General features: G+C 38.2%; 1 protein-coding gene across 1 annotated transcript in view; it reads left to right on the top strand.

Moving 5' to 3' along the window:
- LOC147526259 (transcription factor RFX3-like) overlaps positions 1-11,181 on the top strand; it is a 150,572-nt gene extending 139,391 nt beyond the window's left edge. Inside the window, exons 11-16 of the mRNA XM_086630164.1 lie at positions 2,111-2,208; positions 2,523-2,672; positions 5,626-5,834; positions 6,859-7,012; positions 10,163-10,205; positions 10,943-11,181. Of these exons, the coding sequence (XP_086486290.1) occupies positions 2,111-2,208; positions 2,523-2,672; positions 5,626-5,834; positions 6,859-7,012; positions 10,163-10,205; positions 10,943-11,181 (893 nt within the window). The remainder of the gene's footprint in view (positions 1-2,110; positions 2,209-2,522; positions 2,673-5,625; positions 5,835-6,858; positions 7,013-10,162; positions 10,206-10,942) is intronic.
- Positions 11,182-23,003: the final 11,822 nt, after the last annotated feature.

Genomic DNA, 23,003 nt, shown 5'->3' with positions numbered 1-23,003 from the left:
TAGCATTTGTCCAGAAAAAAAAAATACTTTTCTTAAATAACTAAATATCGTTGATACATTATTCACAGTATTCCTTATACTTTGATTTTTTCTTATTCTGTGGGTAATAAATTAACATGAATGAATGCTTAGTTAATTAACACTGCACATTGCATTTTGCTCTTTGGAACTAAAATAAACCGTATGTTGGCAATGGTTTGAGCTTACTTGAAACTGCAGTGTTGCAATAATTGCCATTTCCTGCAGGGTTTTGCTCTTTAAAAGAAAAAGCACTTAGGCAAAAATTGAAGGCGGAAAATTCATGATGGAAGTTTTCAGGAGATAGGAATCAATTGTTGCAATTACTGATATACCTGTAGGAATGCCCAAAAGAATTTTCATGACTGATCATAAGTTTCTTAAAAGGATCTTAGGTGAAGTGGTCAGTTCTGCTTGTTAAATCAGAAACTAAATAATTGCTACATAATATAGAATCGAAGAATAATTCAGGTTGGGAGGGACCTCAGGAGGACTCTAGTCCAACCTCCTTTTCAAAGCATGGTCAATGCTGAATTCAGACCAGTTTGCTCAGGGCTTTACCCAGTAGGGTCTTGAAAACATCTAAGGACGGAAACTACACAAATCTCTCTGGGCAACCAGTTGCACTGCTTAACTGTCCTCCTGGGTTGCTTGTGCTCTGCTTTGTTGTCTCTCTAGCAGATATTGGGGTTGTTCAAGTCTCTCATGAGAACCAGAGCCTGTGAACGTGAGGCTTATTCCAGTTGTGTGAAGAAGACCTGCATTGGCTTTACATGACAAGGTTTTGGTAGACGTGGGGGGTGCAGGGATGGTTTCTATGAGAAGACACTGGAAGCTGTCCCCATGTCAGAAAGAGCAAGTTTCATCCGGCTCCAAGATGGACCTGCCACTGGCCAAAGCTGAGCCAGACATTGATAGCACCTCTGTGATAACATATTTAAGAAAGGGTAAAAATGGCTCCACAACAGTAGCTGGGAGAGAGGTTGTGAAAGAAACAACTATGCAGATACCAAGGTCAGTGAAGGAGGGGGAGGAGGTGCTCCAGGCACCAGAGTAGAGATTTCTCTGCAGTCCATGGTGAAGACCATGGTGAAGCACATTGTCACCCTGCAGCCCACAGAGGACCTCACGTGAGAGCAGGTGGTTGTGCTCTGAAGGAAGCTGCAGCCCGTGGAGAGTCCATGCTAGAGCAGGCTCCTGGCAGGACATGTGGCCCTGTGGAGAGGAGCCCATGCTGGAGTAGGTTTTCTGGCAGGACCTGTGACACAGTGGGGAGACTCACACTGGAGCAATCCGTTCTTGTAGGACTGCACTCCGTGGAAAGGACCCACGCTGGAGCAGTTTGTGAAGAACTGTAGCCTGTGGGAAGGAATCACGTTGGAGAAGGTCGTGGAGGGATGTCTCCTGTGGGTGGGACCTCACGCTGGAGCAGAGGAAGAGTGTGAGGAGGAAGGAGAGACAAAGTGTTATGAACTGATCCCAATCCCTATTCCCTGTTCCCCTGCACCACTCAGGGGGAGGAGGCAGAAGAGTCGGGAGTGAAGTTGAGCCTGGGAAGAAGGGAGGGGTGGGAGGAAGGTGTTTTTAGATTTGTTCCCACTCCTCATTATCCTAATCCGTTTAATTGGCAATAAATTAAATTAATCTTCCCCAAACCAAGTCTGTTTTGCCTATGACAGTAATTGCTGAGTGATCTCCCTGTCCTTATCTTGACTCACGAGCTTTTCATCGCATTTTTCTCCTCCGTTCTGTTGAGAAGGGGGAGTGATAGAGCAGCTTAGGCAAAGCTCCATGCATTCCAGCTCCTCTTTCATATCCAGTGCCTTCTTGGCTTGATTTCCCTAAAGATTCTGTATCCATCCATTGTAGCACTCCAGTTGTATGAGCACAATATCTCTGTGATGCCTGAGATCATAGCCCTGCAAATGCTCACCAACATCTAATTCCTCCTATTTTTCATGCATAAGGCACTTCAGAGAGGCACTCAGTCGTATCAATTTCCCCAAAAGGGCATGAAAGCTTTTCCATAATGCTGATCTCCTGACACTTCCTTAGTTATGTGCATTTATTATTTTTATTCTTTAATGCTTAGGTGCCTTGACCCAAGCCATTCGCAATTTTGCAAAAAGCCTTGAAGGTTGGCTTTCCAGTGCCATGAACAATATTCCACAGAGAATGATACAAACCAAGGTAAACAAAGTTTACTGCAGTTTTCTTCACTTTATGCAATTGTACACTAGATATCACTTAAGATCTAAAAGTAGCTGCATGTTAACATTTATGCTAAATGTCATATTTAGGTTGAACTTAAAACATGAAACATGGGATTGGAAATAACTTTGTTTTGAAAAAAAAATAGTAAGAAGAACTGTATTTGTTACATTATATGTGAATTGCAATATCTGAGGGTTCATAAATTAATACAGCAATTTTTAAACTTAAGTAGATGAAACAGAAAACCTGCATTAAGTATAATGTGTTAAGATAAATGGATTTCTTCATAGGTTGCCACTGTAAGTGCCTTTGCCCAGACTTTGAGAAGATACACATCTCTTAATCACCTGGCTCAGGCAGCTCGTGCTGTGCTTCAGAACACTTCTCAGATCAACCAGATGCTCAGTGATCTCAACCGTGTTGATTTTGCCAATGTACAGGTAAACTGTGGCTTTAAAAACTAGACTTTTAAAAAATTGTCATTTTACCCAAATTTTTTTATTTTTATTGTTAGTTCTTATTATTCCATCAAGAAAACAAAGCAGGAACATTTTGCGGATTTTTATATATGCAGTGATTCAGTTGAAACTTTCCAGCTTACATTTTGGCTGTAAGGAAAATAAAATCTCAGAACCATTATCTATTTCCATTTTCTTTGAAGGTTTCTTATCTTTCAGACCATGCGTTCTGCCAATTTTTATTTAAATGCAGTTGAAAGTGTTCTTATAATGAACAGCATGAACCATGCCTGAAGATTAAATATTGGATAGTAGCATAGCTTCTGATGTTCCACAAAAAAATATTGATCATATAGCACTAATTCTAGTACAGATTGTTTAATTACATTTACTTTTATTTCAAAGAAGATATCATTAGCATATTTTCATTAATTGCTTGTGTTTACATTTCCAACCTTTCCTAAGTAACTGGTTAGAACTAGTTTCCAATTATCTATAAAATATCAATTTATTATTTTTCATTAGATTTAGAAAAAGGTTTCATAGAATCATAGAATGGTTTGGGTTGGGAGGGACCTCAAAGATCATCTAGTTCCAACTCCCCTGCCATGGACACCCTCTACTACACCAGATTGCCCAAAGCCTCATCCAACCTGGCCTTGAACACTTCCAGGGATGGGGCAGCCACAACCCCTCTGGGCAACCTGGTCCAGTGCCTCACCACCTTATTTCTTCCTTATATCTAATCTAAATCTCCCCTCTTTCAGTTTAAAGCCATTGCCCCTTGTCTTATCTCTACACATCCTTGCAAAAAGTCCCTCTCCAGCTTTCTTGTAGGCCTCCTTTAGGTACTGGAAGGCTGCTATAAGATCTCCTCGAAGCCTTCTCTTCTCCAGACTGAACAACCCCAACTCTCTCAGCCTGGCTTCAGAGGAGAGGTGCTCCAGCCCTCGAATCACCTTCGTGGCCCTCCTCTGGACTCGTTCCAGTAGCTCCATGTCCTTCTTATGTTGGGGGCTCCAGAGCTGAACACAGTATTCCAGATGGGGTCTCACAAGAGCAGAGTAGAGGGGCAGAATCACCTCCCTCAACCTGCTGGCCGCACTTCTTTTGATGCAGCTCAAGATACAGTTGGCTTTCTGGGCTGCAAGCGCACATTGCCGGCTCATGTTGAGCTTCTCATCCACCAGCACTCCCAAGTCCTTTTCCTCAGGTCTGCTCTCAATCCCTTCTCCGCCCAGCCTGTACTTGTGCTTGAGATTTCCCTGACCCACGTGCAGGACCTTGCACTTCGCCTTGTTGAATTTCATGAGGTTCTCACAGGCCCACCTCTCCGGCCTGTCAAGGTCCCTCTGCATGGCATCCCTTCCTTCCAGCATGTCGACCACACCACACAGCTTGGTGTCATCTGCAAACTTGCTGAGGGTGCACTTGATCCCACTGTCTATGTTGCCGACAAAGATGTTAAACAGCACTGGCCCCAATACTTAATCCTGAGGATCTCCACTCGTCAGTGACCTCCACTTGGACATCGAGTCGTTGACCGCAACTCTTTGAGTGCGACCATCCAGCCAGTTCCTTATCCACCGAGTGGTCCATCTCTCAAATCCATGCCTCTCCAATTTAGAGACAAGAATGTTATGTGGGACAGTGCCAAATGCTTTGGACAAGTCCTGGTAGATGATGTCAGTTGCTCTTCCCTTACCCACCAGTGCTGTAACCCCATCATAGAAGGCTACCAAATTAGTCAGGCACGATTTGCCCTTAGTGAAGCCATGTTGGCTGTCACCAATCACCTCCTTATTTTCCATGTGCCTTAGCATAGTTGCCAGGAGGATCTGCTCCATGATTTTGTCAGGCACAGAGGTGAGACTGACTGGCCTGTAGTTTCCCTTTTACCTCTTTAACTTGCATGGCCCAGATACATTTGTCGTCTTTCATGACCAAACATTTCAACACTTTTTATCTTAACAGAAATTTAGAAGTTCATTAGCAACAGTTAAATTCTTTTTGCTTGTTGCAAAGTCCTTTGAATAAATAAAATCTAACACAGATATAGTTATATTGTATAATGGTGTGTAATCTACCTAAGATTTAGCATGTGACCAAATATATGGCATATGAAATATTGTTTTGTGGTAAGTTATAGGGTCTATGAATGTTGAGATGTTAACTTGGCTTGTGATAGCTAGAGTTTAAGAATATGGCCTATATTAAATCAATATTGGTTTTCTCTAGGTTCCATATAATGGAAGTGTGCTATTTGTCTTATTTAAGCTTAAAAATGTAATATAATCACATTCCATGATAATACTGTGAATCGCCCATTATTGTACATGACTGTGTTTGTCCAATTGTGTGGATTTTATATCACTCATTAAGCAATGTGCAATATATTGCAGACTATGGATAAACACAACAACCTTTTTTGCCTATAAAATAAAGCTTTTTTTAAATGAGGTGATTATAAAATGTAACAGACATTGTATTTGGTCTTAACTCCTTCAAAGCAATAGGAACCATGGTACTTTGGTTTCTTGATTCCTTTTTATTTCATACTCTCTCAACTTCCATTTGACTGCCCTTTCCACCCCTTGTTCCTGTAGTCCCAAGCCTGACAATTCCTGAAATTTTTATTAGAAAAATTATGAATAAGGGAAGTTGAAAATTCTTTCATGAAAATTAATATAGAACATTGCAATGTATTTGTGGTTTTTTCCATTGTATTTTTGTGTGTGTGCACTTTATTTGATGCCCATTTTTATACTTTGGGTTCCTTACTCTCATTTTCTTCCAACAAAATTGAGACATGAAAATAAAAATACTCATTAATTTGCCTAGTAAGTGTATTTCAGCCTTTTCATTTAATTGTTCAATCTTTAAGAAAAATTTACATTTTGTGTTTTGCTTTCATGTTTGCCATGTGTTGTAATAGGAACAGGCTTCCTGGGTGTGTCAGTGTGATGATAATATGGTTCAAAGACTAGAAACAGATTTCAAGATGACTCTTCAGCAGCAGAGCACTCTGGAGCAGTGGGCTACCTGGCTTGATAATGTAATGATGCAAGCGTTGAAACCATATGAAGGAAGACCCAGCTTTCCTAAAGCAGCACGGCAATTTCTTTTAAAATGGTCTTTCTACAGGTAGTTCTTAATAGTCTTCTAAATTATTTTAGGTATTTTATTATTTGCTGAACTGTATGCTGTAACAATGTTGACAAAATTAATATCAGATAATAGTTCCCAAGAAATGAAGAGCCTCTCCCACCCAAAGAAAAGATTAGTGTTGTTAACATTAAACACAGGGCTATGTGCAACTCAGTAGTAGATGAAATGATCCTTGTATATTATTTTAAAGGCCTTGTGTGAGTGTAATGATGTTAGAATTTTATCCTGATTTGTAAACAAGTTATGAAACATTTTGGATTGAATAGCTATACAATTTTAAAGCCAATGTTCTAAATACTATTTATTAAAATACCATGGCTTCTTTTTTTATTATGTAGGGAAAACAAAATATTTTTCGATGTATAAAAAGAACATTAAGACAAATATTCCATATCATCTGCTACTGTATCAGTTATCATAGTAAAGCTTTATTTTTTTTTCAAAATGGTACATTGTAGCATCTACTTTCTGAGGGTATCATATGGATGTTTTCATCCGCAATCTGCATTTTTCTGTTATAAGGTATACACAAACTTATTTAAATTTTACGAGTTTAAAAATCATACCAATTAAAACCTTTGAACTAGGAATGTGAGCACAATGGACACAATATTTTGATGGACTACTTTGTTTAAAAGTAAATCATCTTAATACAATTTTATTATTTAAAATTTTAGCAAAGAACTTCCTTCCACTAAGGTTAGTTTTTACATGCACTCACATATTGGCAACTGCGCATATACCAAAACAAAACCCTTCCTGTCTTTTTGAAAATTTAGCTTGAGTTGTGTAATGTGGTCTCCAACCATGCTTTCAGAAAAAGGGGAGAGGCAAATAATTGTCTTTCCCAGATGTTTCTTTCTGAAGACACCATAAATCGGCTGTTTGTGGATAGCATTGCTTTAAAAACTATTATTCTTAAAATGCATATTCCGTATGAATAAATTATTAAAGAATTGTAATATTTATTTCATAATTATTTTTTTCCATATTTAAATAGCTCAATGGTGATTCGAGATTTAACCTTACGCAGTGCTGCTAGCTTTGGCTCTTTTCATCTGATCCGCTTGCTTTATGATGAGTACATGTTTTACTTAGTAGAACATCGTGTTGCTCAGGCAACAGGAGAGACGCCTATCGCAGTTATGGGAGAGGTAAGATAATATGCAAGACAGTGGATTGGTGGATTTAGTGATCAATTTGGATATGCATTTACAATTTTTTTTAATGTTTACATGGGGCTATGGGATATTTTGTAATATAACTGTTGCAGATTGAGTTGCAAGTACGTTGGCATCTTGAAATTTGGGTTATATACCTTAATCCATGTTTCCTTGGGTGATTGTTTTTCAGAGTACTAAAACCACAATGACTTGTAACACTGATTCTCTTCAAACAAGCTTGCTCAAAAAAAAAAAAAAAAGCAGATCAACTTACTAGGTAGAAAACTACTTTTTTGAGTTCTGGAAAACTAAATAGTTTATATGAAAATAATAAAGGAACAGAATAATAGTAAAATTGCTTTCAGAGATCTGTTAACACATATTTACACATACTTAAAATTCCAATACAAATATTTACACAAATGACTGGTCCCATTGACTTCAGAAGGATGGCTCATGTGCGGAAGTTAGTTTTGCTTTAATAGCACTGTTCACGTGTATTGGTTGTACGTGGCAAGGCTTTGGGGGAGAGGGGGGCTGCAGGGCAGGGGCTGCAGAGGTGGCCTCTGTGAGAAGAGGTAAGGGATTGCCCTGTGCTGGACACAGCCAGTTCTAGCTGGCTTGGCAACGGACCTACCACAGGCCAAAGCTGAGCCAATCAGCAAAGTTTTGGGTGCCTCTGTGAAAACATATTTAAGAAAGGGCAGAAAACACCAGATAGACACAGCAGGAGGGAATAAAAGAGAGTGACAAACAGCAGAGGGAACGCCAAGGTCAGAGCAGTAAGAGATGCTCTTCATGGTGCAGCAGATATTCCCTGCAGCCTGTGGAGAAACTCCAGAGCAGAGGGATATTCCCAAAGGAACTGCAGCCTGTGGAGAACTCACGCTGGACCAGAGGAAAAGTGTGAGAAGGAAGGAGTGGCAGAGAAAAACCGCTATATACTGACCACAAGTCCCCCTGCACCACCCATTACCTCACTGAAGGGAGGTAACTTCCCACTACTCAAATCAGTAATTAAATATTTATTTTAATTTGCAATAAATTAAGTTAAATTCCCCAAGTCGAGTCTGTTTTGCCCATTACAGTAATTGGTTAAGTGATCTCCCTGCCTTTATCTTCATCCATGAGCTTTCTCACTCCAGTTCTTCCTATTTTCTCCCCCATCCCTCTGGACAGGGAATGGGGAAGTAAGTGAAAAGCTGGATGAGTGCTTGGCTGTTAACCAGGACCAATTGACAACAACATGCATGAAATAAAAGTAGCATAGAAGTACTTGCAGGATTGGAACACGGCATATTTTCATGCCTATTTTTCAATGTATTTTGTTTAAAATAATAAACAGAGTAAAAGTCTCAATTCAGAACCACTGTGTCTTATATGTACCCATGGTATTTGCAAACTGAAGTTTACCTCAGACCTCTTCTTTTCAGTAGGTCACCTAACCATTAATTTTGTGCGAGTTGCTTAAGAATTCACATTATCTTAGGAGCAATCATCAAGAAATTGTACTTTTAAAGTGCTAGAAAATGGATAGATACATATGATAGATTGTTCACCAGACTGAAGCTTAATGTTTTTATACTTGATGATCATTATATCATGTTTTATCTTACTGATAAGCTGTAAGTCACCTTGCATGACTTGATATATCATTCTTCCCTCAGGATATATTAAATAGTATCATTAAATACTATAAAGATATGTACTTTTTCATAGAGATGAGGAGTCTTGGTTTAATTTGTAGTTTGATTGATATGACATGTTTTAGAAAAAATAAATGACTGTTTCTGATTATATATTTGATTAAACTCTGCCATTACATTTATAGCAAAGTATTGCAAAAGTGTAGTATTGCTACCTTCTTGTTTCCTTGGAAGACATGGTATACATTAAATGTAATGTTTTTGATATACTGTTGGACTTCTTATGTTTTGGTAAACTTAAGATGGATATGATCTTAGAGAGAAAATATGTAATCTAAAGCTTTTAGAGATGAGAGGGGAACAGGGAAGACGACGTCTTCATTAAATGCATGGCTTCTTGTGTTTCTCTGCATTTACTGACTGTAGTTGAAAAAAAATGGGAAAAACTAAGGCTAGTTTGACAAACACTTGAAGCCAATATAAACTGGCTTTGCAGCTGAGAAAAACACTGTCTCCTCCTCTCTCATCCCCTTAGCTTTGGACATTGATGCTGGCACAAGTACTCAGGCATTCCTGTGTTTAACTGGATCAGAGAATTCATCCTGTGCAAAATAACTCCATTAAAATTGTGGTTTTTTTTCTTGGGTCAGTTCTGTCGTGGTTCTTTGCATGGCCATGTGAACGCTTAAGGTGAAAGGATGGGGATGGGGAGGTGAGGAGGGATTATATATGAGGGAACCTGGAAGGATAGGGCTGCTGCTGCTTATGCTGGTTTAGTGTTCCCTGAAATTTTATCTTCCTGTATTTCTGAAAAGGACTGAATCAGGTATGGTTAGAAATATATTTATCTAAATATTGTACTCTTTTCATTTGAGATTCACTCATCAAATTATGCTCTGTTTCTTCTCATTTAAGAGAAGGGTAGATGACTCAGACAAGGAAAGGGAGGAAGGAAGGTTTCATTTTTTACTTGTGAGCAACTTTTCACTTTGTTTTTTGTATAAGTAAACTAGTTAGCAGAATACACTGTAATAACCATAAACCCTATAACTTACATATAGTTTTGCTACACTATAACTGCCTTTAGTGATACACCTTCTCAGGAGAACTTTCAAAAGAGCTTTTGGCTAAATATTGCAGTTTAAAAATGGACACCAGTCATATTTTCCAGCATTCTACATCAGAAATATCTCACTCAAAGCAACAAAGGCCTTGACATAAGTCACCCTAAAAAAAGCAAAAACGTATGCTTAAGTTTATATTCCATTTTTTTAATTACAGAAGATTTTTTATTTTAATGTTAATTTCCTTATTATGAACACAAATATGATGCAATGGAAAATGAACTGGTATACTATGGATGTGACTGCAATCACATGCATGCACTTTCATACTAGCCACAAGCCATTGGAGCATAGTACTGGCTTCATCATAGATAATCTAAGGTCATGTTTGTGTAGGACCATGTCCACACTTTTTATTGTTTATTTTGCAGTTTGGTGATTTAAATGCTATATCCCCTGGAAATATGGATAAAGGTAAGCAGTCAAATCTCTCAAATGTATAATTTTATATAGAACTAATGTGTCTCTTGGAGCAAAACAAATCCTTATTTTTTGAAAATATAGTAAAGTAGAATATAAAGCTGTATCATAATTTAAATTATATGTATATTACTATTATATGGGTACAATATGCTATACTAGAATACTCTAGGTTCTTAACAGGAAAATATTTTTTGAAAATGTTTATTATTTACACAAGAAATTTTCAAAATTTCACCCAGAATTTAGAAGTATATCCTGGTGAGAGAGTTGAAGGGGATGGACAGTTGGAAAAAGGGATATAAACTTGTAGTGAATGATGGGTTTGATAAGTGAAGATGGTAAAATTGAGTGCAAGCACTTGCCAAATAACTTGCTAAATGTTACTGAAGGATATAGTAAGAAATGAGTTTATGTCCTCTTTGTAGATTGAAGGCTTAATTTGTTCTCCATTCTTACACTGGTTGTATGATTTGGAGCAAGTCAATCTCTCTTCAGTTCAGTTTCCTTATCAGTAAAATGAGATAACATTAGAGAGAGTTCATTACCCTATTTATCTGTAGTATTTATTGACTTTTCCCCATAAAAAGTTGAGCTTTCAGTTTCTACTTTATCAGGTTGCTACACTTCCCTGTGCTTTCATATTTCATGTTATTTGCAAAATAAAGGCCCTTGTATTTAGATTTTTTTCCCTTTGTGCTATTTTTTTTCTTGGTTGTTTTTTTGTGCAGATGAGGGCAGCGAAGTTGAAAGTGAAATAGAAGAGCTGGATGAAAATGGAGAGCCACAAGCCAAGAGGGAGAAAACAGAACTAAACCAGGCATTTCAGGTGGGCTGCATGCAGCAGCCAGTGCTTGAGAGTGGAGTAGAGCAGAGTCTCCTGAACCCACTTCATAATGAGCACATTGTTACAAATACTCAGACTATCAGACAATGCAGTGCTACTGGAAATACATATACTGCAGTCTAATATTGAAGCGCCTCCCCAACTACATTAGCCCTGTTGATGCTGGACTTAACATGGGGAGGGGGAAGAGAATAGGTCTGAAAGTTGACTTATCAAATTTTAGCTGTGCTGAACATTACCTTTTATTGGAGTTGTGAAATGAAATGGGTGTATGCATTTTGTCAGATGTTTAAAAAAATTTGTAAGCAAAATCATTTTACATTGGTTACTCGATATTATGAGTTTTCCTAGTTTCAAGTGTCAAGGAAGATTTTTATCAAGCTTTTCATGTTAATGCTTTTGTCCTCTTAAAATTAAAATAACTTTTTTTTGCATAATTTAAAAATATTTTAATGTTAAGTATTTGTCATAATGATTTCATATACATAGGCTTTTAATTAGATGTACTGTGAAATATTAAAAGAAATGCTTTCTTTGACTTATACTGGAGGCATACTCATTTTACAGCAGATGCATCAAATTTGTTATAAAAGGTGCTTTTCATTGAATAGAACTAGATGACACTATTTCGATGAAATTGTGAGCATTCGAGGGTATTTTTATCATAATGTTGGAGAGGTGGGAAGATCTACCATTTTCTTTCTGTAAGGAAGAAGTGTTTTCGCTGCATTTACAAATGCAGAATGAGTGAAAGAATTGTAACAATGTAGTAATGTGTACACTGTAGGCATACCTAATTATCTGATCACCATGTAAACAATACAAACTTCCTTTAAAATCAACAGCTCCAGATTTTATTTGCATGCCAGTTCCTCTGTCTTTGGAGACTACTGATTCTATATTTGAGACCACTGCACAGATGCTTTTGGTTGTTGAGTGGTACTGTAGTTGATAGAAACTGAACCAGAAAAGAAGTGACTTGTTTCTTTTAAAGTGTACATGCTACTTATGCTGAACTGGACATACAGAAAAACATTCCTTTTGGATGACTTTCTTCTATTTCAGGTCTTTTTCTACTACTAATTCAATTTGCTGCTTTCATAAATTATAATTTATAGAATGTAAGGAATGTAGCAACCTGCATCATTTTCTTTTCAAAATAAATTTCCTGATTATTAAAGTGAATTTAAATTTTTACAAAAATTTAATCAGGTAGTGTAACTGGCACACCTCACTTGTACTTATTCCCAATTACACTGAATTTGAATAGGTGGCTAGATGGACCATTGCCATTTAAGAATGTACATCAGGGATCATTGTACCTCGGCTATTACAGGGTGCCTTAAACAGAACTGAAGCTAAGATTCAGTATTTTTATTTATTCTTAATAACTCTTAAAATTTATTCAACAAGGTGTGCCTGTCACTTTCAAATTTCCTAAGTATTAAGGGCAGGTTACATAGTCTTCAAAGAAATAGAAGGGAGCTTTATTATTAAGTGATTTTAATATCCCTCTTAAAATTGAAAATAAAAATATTTTTTCTTGTTTCTAGCTGAATTTCACTTTATTACAGATAAAATTTGCTTGGGAACTTGAAAAGCAAAACTAGCTTTAATACCGACTTCAAAATGCTGTTAACAAAGTAAATGGATCCTAGTCATAAGCATGGTTATATATTTTTAAACCCTTGTCAGATTTTAATTTTAAAAAGTCAGACTAAATAAATGAGCAGGTACATAATGCAGCACATATTTTCAATTTGTATATGTGCCTGTTGCTATGTTTTAATGAGTACATCTGATAGTGATAGTTTATACAGCCCATATTAATTGACATTAAACATCTCGGATTTTTTCTGATTATTTTAAGAATTTTCATTATTTTTAAAGCAGATGCATGGACTTGCTAAGCTAAAATAGTGAAAATAAATAAATAAAACAAAAAAGCGAAGGAGAGAATAAAATCAATTTTATAGAAAGGACTGTATAAAAAATTTAGAGAGTCTCTTGTTTTATCCAGTGTGACTGTGGATTGATTTTTTTTTTTTTTGAAGTCATATATTCCAAATGGATGAACAGCATGTGAAATGAACAGTGTATTTTTAGCCAAGAAATTTGTTGCTAGAACTTTCATATGCTCCAAGAACAGTTACAAATCAACTAAGATGTTCCAACATTTTTTGGTGTACAAAATTATTTGCAAATTGCTTAGCAGAATTTGGAGGCCAACCCATCCTGCTCCATTCTATGTAGGCACAATTCCTACTGATGTCAAGAGATGTTTTTTATCTCGACAAAAAGTGCAAATGAGGTTTATGTTCATTTATCTCTAAATTCACCTGTGCACTGAATCCTCATAGATTTTGTTCTCCCAAATATCACTGCATCCTGTTTTTTCCCCTTCGAAATCAGCACTCTTCACCAAAAATCCTAAAAACTAACCTACGATAAATATTTACTCCCTTTTATTTTGCATTATAAGATTTTAATAATTAACATTAAATATTCAACATTTTTAATTTTTAACATAGGATGTTCTATGCTGTACTGATGGCCTGTATTGCCCAGTTTCAAATTTTGTGTTGACAAACCTTAAATGTTTTCTTATCATTGTCCTTTATTGGTAGAATGCTGGATTTGTTGTTGCTGAGAGAAAAGTATGGTTGTAACATGTAAATCCAAATTGCTAAGAAGAGGTGGGACCTGAATATCTTTTGACTGATATTTCGAACAGTTGATCACTGTTCATGTAGTGCAAAAAGAAAACAAAATATGCATACAAAGATAGAATGTATATCATGGATTCTAATAGCAGCTATCAAAACAAATTGGAACTATCCCTGATTCAGATAACTGAATGGAGTATGTATTTCTATGCTTATCAACTGATTATTCTCTCAAATTTTTCAAGTAATATTTTCCCCACTTTAACAAATATTTAAAAGAATTAAGTTGCTGCAAGCTGCTGTGTATACTTATAGGTTTGAGATTTTTGTGCTTTGCTTTTAAATTTACTGTCATTTTGATCAAACGTACACATATGAAACAATTTACACACTTCTGATATTTGTTAATAGATGGATATTGTTAATGATTTAAGAACAGAGATATGGATACCTCAGTCCAAATTATGTAGTGTGTAGCAAGTGGCTGAACTGCCACTCTGAAGTCTGCTTAACTTTTTTAGAACTCTAAAGCGCTATAGCAAGTATCCACTGGCTAGACATTATAAGATAAGGGCTCATATGATTTGTGGATTTTACTCGATCTTGATGTGAAATTCAAAATAATTATTTTAGAGACACTTCCCCTATTAGCACAAATAACTTAGTGAACACTGTGGCGGAATGGGTATTGTCGAATTATTTTTTCAAAACATGAGGTCTAATTTTCACAAGTTTTATATTTATGAAAAGTTGTTGGTACATTTTCATATTTCTCATTGTAAATCAGTTTTTAAAAAATCCTTCTTTTCAGTTATCTATTTCTGTGTTTTAATGTTGTACTGTAGCATGCTTTGTGTACCTTTTTATTTAATGTTCCATTAAAAGATTTGGAGAATATTCTTTAAATTGTTTACTTACAAAATGATGATGTGCAGCATTTCTGCCTTTAGTTCACAAATGTGTAAAATAATGTGCTGGTGTACTGTCACTGAGGAATGTATAAGTCTGTAAAACATTTTAATTTAAATTGAATAATTTTTAAATGTCTGAAACACTGCTTTTGTTCAAAAATATTTTCCATGGGAGGAGATCTGACCTGATATATTTGTGTTTCTCGCCAAATGATATCAGCATTGCTTAGAAAAACATTTATATTAGTTAGAGCTACATTGCAATCTAACTTAATTTATAGAGTGGTTTTACAAAATAAAATGACCTTTTATAGTAATGAAAAAATTGGTGAAAAATTAACTTTTTTAATAATGTAAGTATTTTTGGTACTTCATGTGACAGTGATTTCAGAGTTTAAAACATTAATTTGAGAGATCAGTATAAATTTTTGAAAATTGTGTCCTTGTGTCTGTAGAACACGAAAATTATCATATCTGTGGTTTACAAACAGGTTAATGAATGATATTCTAGTATCTTTGCTACTTTGGTGATAAAAAGAAAAAAAAACAAGAATAGAAGCATAAATACAAAGTGCTTAGTTTTAGCCTTAGAAAATTAATTTAATGATGTAATGCATTAACCCTTTGAGCATTGTAAGGATACACTTCTTAGGTAATCTAATTAGACCACTGAAAATATTCTATACATTTACGTAGCTGACTGTCTTGTAGAATCTGTTTTTAATTTCTAAATTAAGTACTCATATACTAGACAGAAATGGTTTTGTTACAGAAGGCTCAATAGATTTAGGCTAAATTATTCACTGCCATCAACACGTGCTGTCTGGTGCAAAACACTACTTCTGCTATTTTGTTTTCATAATTGCATAAATATCTGGAGAAATCAAATATTTCACTCTACAGACATAAGTTGTTTACTTTAAGATAACTTTACAAGATGGAAGTTTAGAAAAAAAATATTTGTACTATTTTGAAAATCTCTTTAGAGTAATATTAAAGTACTCTAATACTGTAAATGAAAATCTTTAAAAATAAAACTAAAACTGCTTAGTTAACAAGATAATGAATTTTACAGAACCCTTGGTATGTTTGCAATCAAATTTTCTACAGTCTATCAGATAAATAGACAAAAAGGACACTGTTGTATGCATATTACTTTTAGCATTCAGTCACTGTGATGTGAACTAATGGAAAGATAGAGGTACTAGATTCAGCTTCCTCTACAGGGATGCAGTTTGGATGATTCTTATTGAATGTCAGAATTTATAAAGAAAAAAAAACTACCTAGAAATTGCATCTGTCTTCTGCTGCATTGAAAAAGTCCTTTGTTCTTACAAGTAGTACTCACCAGACCAAAGGAACAAGTTCAGAAGTGAGTAGAGAGTAGTTGAAAATTATAGATAAAAAATACCACCTTACTGAACTTTTCTACTGGTTCCTTGCAGTAGCAATCAGCAACACTAGGTGCAGATGTATTTATTCAAATCTAGCTGAGTGAAAAAAAAGTCTCATTACATTGTTTAGTGCAATTACATCAATAGTATAGTGCAAGTAAGTTGTAAAGATTTTTAGTCAGTTAATGCAAATTCATGTATAATTAAAATGCAATACTCAAAGGGTTATAATTTAACAATATTTTATTCATAATTTATTTTAAATGCTTCCCAGTTTGCATACCTTGAACATTGCTGCTAGTGATTTTATATGCCAGCAGACCTGAGTTTAATTTACCCATTTTACTTAAGAAATAGTAAAAGCCACTTACAAAGTGACTACCTAGTTTTTGTTTGAGGAAAATATGCCTTAGTTTGATCATTTAAACTCTCTTGGTTTATTCTGATTTTTTTTTTTCTTTTAAAAAAAAGAAGCCCAGCCATTAAAATGTTGGGATTGGAAGCCCTGAGTAATTAAACATTTGGTAAAAATTGTTCTTGTAAATTGATCATTAAGACTGAAATTCATTGTAGAGAAGAAAATCCATAACAAGATTACGAGCATCAAAATGACCCTCACTTAAATCCGAATCAGGGAAATGTTCTTAAGTGGTTCCTTGATTGTGGTACAAATGTCTTGCAAGAATTTTCAGCACTGGGTGAACTTTACTCTGAAATAATAAATATTTTAAAAGAATTAAGACTGTAGAGGGACAACCTCACCTTGACTGGTGTTTACCAGGGACCTAATCCAGTATCTTTTGACTCATTGCTATCAACAAGAGATTTTTTTTTTCTTTTGGTTTGTTTTTCTTTACACAAAGAATACTAAAGAGTTCCCAAATACATTGTTAAAGTGATTGTTTTGTATTTAAAACATGAAATATATTAAAGTAACCCAATAAAGCAATTTAAAATGTCAGAAAAATATAATTTTGTACCAAAGCAAGTTTCTAATCTTCACTGGAAATTTGAATTTACAGTAATAACCAATGAGGCTATTGAATAAACTTTGAGTGCCTTTCAAACACTTGGGAAATTTTGCCTCAGGTGGTAAACTAATTAGGTTAATTCTAGAGCTTGCCAATCAATAATTCTGTCATCACTCAGGGCTTTCTTACCTTCTAGGAAACTTACTTGATTCCATTTATTCTCTACTGTATTTTTTTTAAAGTTCTATCATTTAAATTTCACTTAGTAAGTGGCAGATTACATTATTCAGTCCCACAGGCACAGAAATGTAATAACACTAGGAGAAAATGAACTTTTGTTTTCCTATTTACTGCATAGATTATGTAAATTAAGAAAGCAACTTTTTTGTAAACTGCACATGTGACATAATGTAATGTTGCTTTGCATTTTTTTAATTAGTTGAACTCACTTTTTAATTATCTAAGGAAAACATCTTTACAGAATAATTTGATAGTTTTTTTGTATAATGTATTTGATTTTGTAAATATGTATTTCCTGATGTGATTTTTTTTGGTAAGAAATGCTAAATCTTTTAGTATCTCATGTCCTCTCAAAATTGGAAGGAGCTAAATAATAGTTTGTGGGCAATTTGTATTGTGTACTGTATGATAACTAGGAAACTTTTATAATTATAAAAATATATATTCACTTTTAGTGTGCTGTTTAAAAATAATGACTGGAACATACTAAAGAGTAGGATTCTTCTGAATATTTCAGATATGAACTCAGGCTAGTTTTCTTGTGTTTTTCAAAACAAAATTGTGCATTGTCTTCTGAAATAAATAAATTTGTTTTCCTGTTACAAACATTTGACATTTGAATTGTTTTGGGGTTTATATAATTAAATATTTAAATTTCAATTTCTGCCTTTTAAATAAGACAGTTAACATTTATGTAGCAGTATTAGGAGTAAATAACTGAGTTTCTCACACTGCAAAAGAGATTATTATTTGAGGTGTCAACGTGATTAATCCAACCCAAATCATTCTATGATTCTATGATTAAATAGCGGTTCATGCTTCTAATAACTGCAGAATATAAGATGTTAATTTAAATATGAAGAATAAATTTCCATTCTAAATTTAGCTAGCTAAAATGGAATTGTTAGGAGAAAGAAGACTTTGGCATCTGGACTTCATTGCTGTTAATGTATGACCACCAAAGCCTACTACTGCAAGTTTTGCTTTAGTAAAATTGTGAAAATATTTGCAGCATTAACTTATTTCAGCGTAATTATCTGAAAACAGAATAAAGTCTCTGTCATATCAAGCCATGTTTCTCTTGAATATCTAATGTGTGTTCCAGACAGTGTGCTTTGCATCTAAAAATGTAGAATGCTATTTTAATTGGGAAAGACCCATCAAGTAATAGAATGCTAGAACATTTAAAGAGAGCTTGGAATACCAGGCTCAAAACAGGTATTTCATATAAAGCTTAGAAAAAAATATAGGAAGGGGAATATCCTGCCCCCCACGCTCATACATGGCTTGTATACAAGGCAGCCTTTTGCACTGATTCAGCCATCCCAGATAATCCGGCTGTTTTTAGAGTTGGCAGTTGACCTTGCTCTCTAGAATCTAGTCCCCCTGCCCAATAGGCAACTTTGAGTATCAAGGGTTGGTCTCCCACAGGATCCCGATCAAGGAACACACCAGGATCCCAATATCCCCTAGCTTCCTCCTTGCTCAACAAGATTTGATCTCCATTCAATAAAACATGCCATAAATATTCAGTTGCACTTTCCCTCAGCTTGTGCAAAAATTTCTCTTGCATTTGTGCAAGCTCGGGTCCGTACCATGGAGTGGTTCATGTTGTAGTTAATGTTTGATTGTTCCTGTCATTCAACAGCACCTCCGTTTTAATGAGGGGTTGAACTTCAATATCACTTGCCCCATTGGGTTCATCAGGGGCAATTCATCGTCTGGGCCAATTCCTTATCCACCGAGTGGTCCATCCATCAAACCCATGTCTCTCCAGTTTAGAGACAAGGATGTCGTGTGGGACAGTGTCAAATGCTTTGGACAAGTCCAGGTAGATGACGTCAATTGCTCTTCCCTTATCCACCAATGTTGTTATCCCATCATAGAAGGCCACCAATTTCGTCTTTTTGCCTTTCTTCTATTTTCACTGAAGGGAGCTGCTCCGGAGCTGGCCTGACCTGCTGCGGAGCAGCAGATCTTGGCGCACAGGGGCTTTTCCTGAAAAAGCCAGGAAACACCAGAGGAGCGAAGAGACCCCCCAGGAACTGGCATCTCTCGTGGGAGATGCTGACGTGGCCTTGGTGTTGCCAGAGCAATGGCGGTCGCTCCCACCCCTACAACAAATCAGTCTAGGAAGCGGTAGCGACCAGGAGCGCGGCGAAGAGAGTGTGGCGTGGCAGTTTGCACGCGAAGGGCACAATCAGCCTGCCAGCTCGAGAGGTGAGTTTAGTTGCTGGCCATCGCCCTCTCAGTAGGTGCTCAGCTATGGTGACCACTCGGCGGAAGTCGAAGTCCTCTGCACCCAGCTGGAGGGATGTGGCAGTGCAGACAGAGCTCCCACAGAAAGATGCAGCTGTCCAGGTCTCAGGCTGCAGGGAGTGCCTGAGCCTTTCCCTGGTAAGGGAAGGCAATGGTGAAAACAACTGTGTGAGGTGTGACCAGGCGGACAATCTGCTCAGCATGGTGGCAGAGCTGAGAGAGGAAATAGAAAGGTTAAGGGCCATCAAGGAGTCTGAGAAAGAGATAGACTGGCAGTGTCATGCTCTGCCCAACCTGAGGCAACAACAGGAAGAACCACAAAAAGAACCCCAAGACAAAAGGGATTCTGTATCCTCATCCCATCAGGCAGAAGACAGTACCTTAAAGGAAAGCAATGAATGGAAGCAAGTTCGTGCTCGGGGCAACGGGCGTACCCCCTCCCTGCCCACCTCACCTCCCTGCACAACAAGTATGAAGCTCTGGAGGTGAAAGGCCCATTGACGGATGATGTGGCTGAGGGTCCATCTGCACTGGAGGTGTTGCCAGGGTCAGAAAGGCCTACCCCCTGTATCACGACTGCCACCATGAAGAAGAAAAGAGTGGTAATAGTTATAGGTGACTCCCATCTGAGGGGAACAGAAGGACCAAAATGCCAGACAGACCCTCCTCTGAGGGAAGACTGCTGCCTCCCTGGAGCCCAGGTTAAGGACTTCGCTAGGAAACTTCCAAGTCTGGTACGGCCCTTAGACTGCTACCTGTTATTGCTCTTCCATGTGGGTGGTAATGAAGCTGCAATACAAAGTCCAAGGGCGATCAAGAGAGACTTCAGGGGCCTGGGAAAGCTGGTAAGGGGATCTAGGGCACAGGTTATCTTTTCTTCTATCCTTCCATTTGCGAGCAGTGACACTGGAAGAAGCAGATGTGTCCATTCTATCAATATGTGGCTCCATGGCTGGTGTCATCGCCACAATTTTGGCTTTTTTGACAATGGGATGGGCCACATGGCACCAGGCCTACTGGCACCGGATGGAATTTGCCTTTCTCAAAGGGGAACAAGGGTCTTAGCATAACAGCTAGCAGGTCTCATTCGCAGGGCTTTAAACTTGATTTGAAGTGAGAGGGGGATAATACAAAGCTTGACCAAGATATGCTGGAAGCACTCGAAGAGCAGCAGAAAGGAATTCCAGCTGCTCCAGCCAGGAAGTCAGATCCATTGGGGGCCAACGTAAATGCCTCTTCACCAATGCACGCAGCATGGGGAATGAGCAAGATGAGGTAGAAGTGTATGCACGCCTGTTGGAATATGATCTTATTGGCATCACGGAGACATGGTGGGATGAATCCTATGACTGGAGTGTCAGAATGGAAGGATTCAGGCTCTTTAGGAAGGATAGGCAGGGGAGAAGAGGAGGAGGGGTTGCCCTCTGTGTCAAAGACCAGCTGGAGTGCATGGAGCTGCACCTGGGGACGGATGAAGTCCCAACTGGAAGCTTATGGGTCAGGATTAAAGGGAGGGCAGGGACAGGTGACATTGTAGTGGGAGTCTGCTACAGGTCACCTGACCAGGAAGACTGAGCGGATGAGGCCCTCTACAGACAGATAGGAGCAGCCTCACGTTCACGAGCCCTGGTCCTCATGGGGGACTTCAACCACCACGATATCTGTTGGAAGGACAACACAGCAGGGCAGAAGCAATCCAGGAGATTCCTGGAATGCATGGATGATAACTTCCTTCTCCAAGTGGTAGAGGAACCAATGAGGAGTGGTGCTTTGCTGGACCTTGTTCTCACCAACAAAGAAGGGCTGGTGGGGAACATGACGCTCAAGGGCAGCCTTGGGTGCAGTGATCATGAAATGGTGGAATTCAAGATTTTTAGGGAAGCAAGGAGGGTACACAGCAAGCTTACTACTCTGGATTTCAGGAGAGCAGACTTCGGCATCCTAAGGGATCTGCTTGGTAGAGTACAATGGGATGAAGCCCTGGGGGGAAGAGAGGCCCAAGAGAGCTGGCTAATATTCAAGGATCACCTCCTCCAAGCTCAGGAGCGGGGCATCCCAACAAAGAGAAAGTCAGGTAGGAACACCAGGAGGCCTACTTGGATGAACAAGGAGTTCCTGGACCAACTAGGACACAAAAAGAAGGCCTAAAGAGGATGGAAGTAAGGATCGGTAGCCAAGGAAGAATACAGAGAAATTCTCCAAGCAACCACAGATGAGGTTAGGAAAGCTAAAGCCCTGATAGAATTAAATCTGGCCAGGGACATCAAGGGCAACAAGAAAAACTTCTATAGGTATGTCAGTGATAAAAAGAAAAATAGGGAAAATGTGGGCCCTCTCCGGAAGGAAATGGGGGACCTAGCTACTCAGGATATGAAGAAGGCTGAGGTACTCAATGACTTCTATGTCTCAATCTTCACTGGAAAGAGCTCCAGCTGCACAGCCCAAGTCACGGAAGGCAAAGGCAGGGACTGGGAGAATTAAGAACCACCCACTGTAGGAGAAGATCAGGTTTGAGACCATCTAAAGAACCTGAATGTGCAGAAGTCCATGGGTCCTGATGAGGTAGATCTGCGGGTCCTGAGGGAACTGGCATATGAAGTTGCTAAGCCACTATCCATCATATTTGAGAAGTCGTGACAATCTGGTGAAGTTCCCACTGACTGGAAAAGGGGAAATATAGACCTGTCGTGGTTTTTCTTAAAACATAACAATTTGTTAACAGTCGCTTAAACAAAGACAAAAGGAAACAAAACCGGTTACTTGAGAGGATAAAGAGTAAACAAGGCCAGATCTTAAAACAACACCTCCCCACCCCCTTTTTCCTTTCGTTCCTGGCTCTACCTCCCCCCCAGCGGCACAGGGGGACAGGGAATGGGGGAGTGCAGGTCAGTTCATCCATGTTGTTACTGCCGCTCCTTTCTTAAAGGAGGAAGAGTCCTTACACCCTTTTTCCCTTGCTCCAGTGGATCCCCTACTCACGAGAAAAATCCACAAACTTCTCTCAGGCTGAGTCCTACCCACAGGATGCAATCCTTCCCCATCGGATTACTCCAGTGCAGGCTTCACCACAGTCTCAGATTCTTAGAGAGCTGTTGCCACTCGCTTCAGTGTGGGTCGTCCCACGGACTCTAGATGCCTCACAACCTCGTCGTGCATGCCATGCCCCATTATTAACAGTACCTGGTCGTGCATTCCCTGCTCCACGACTTCTCCTAGGCTCAGGCATCTCTCCCTGACGTGGGCTTCTCCACGGGCTGCGAGTGGGTCTCTGCTCCGCCGAGTCTATCTTGGTTGCAGGGGGGCCACCTGCCTTCTCGCCACGGATTGCAAGGGAAACTTCAGCTCCAGCACACCTCCTCCCGCTCCATCTTGACTGACTTGGTGTCAGTGTGGCCATTTCTCTTAGATCTTAGTCCTCTCTGGGTGAACTCAGCCTGGCGGGCACCCAGGGAGCGAGGTGCTTCCTGAGTTCTCCATGCGGCTCCACCGGAGCCATCTTGAGCC

The sequence above is a fragment of the Tauraco erythrolophus genome, chromosome W, assembly GCF_009769465.1.
Source record: "Tauraco erythrolophus isolate bTauEry1 chromosome W, bTauEry1.pri, whole genome shotgun sequence".
Lineage (NCBI taxonomy): Eukaryota > Metazoa > Chordata > Aves > Musophagiformes > Musophagidae > Tauraco > Tauraco erythrolophus.
This window is presented reverse-complemented; position numbering and strand designations above follow the sequence as displayed.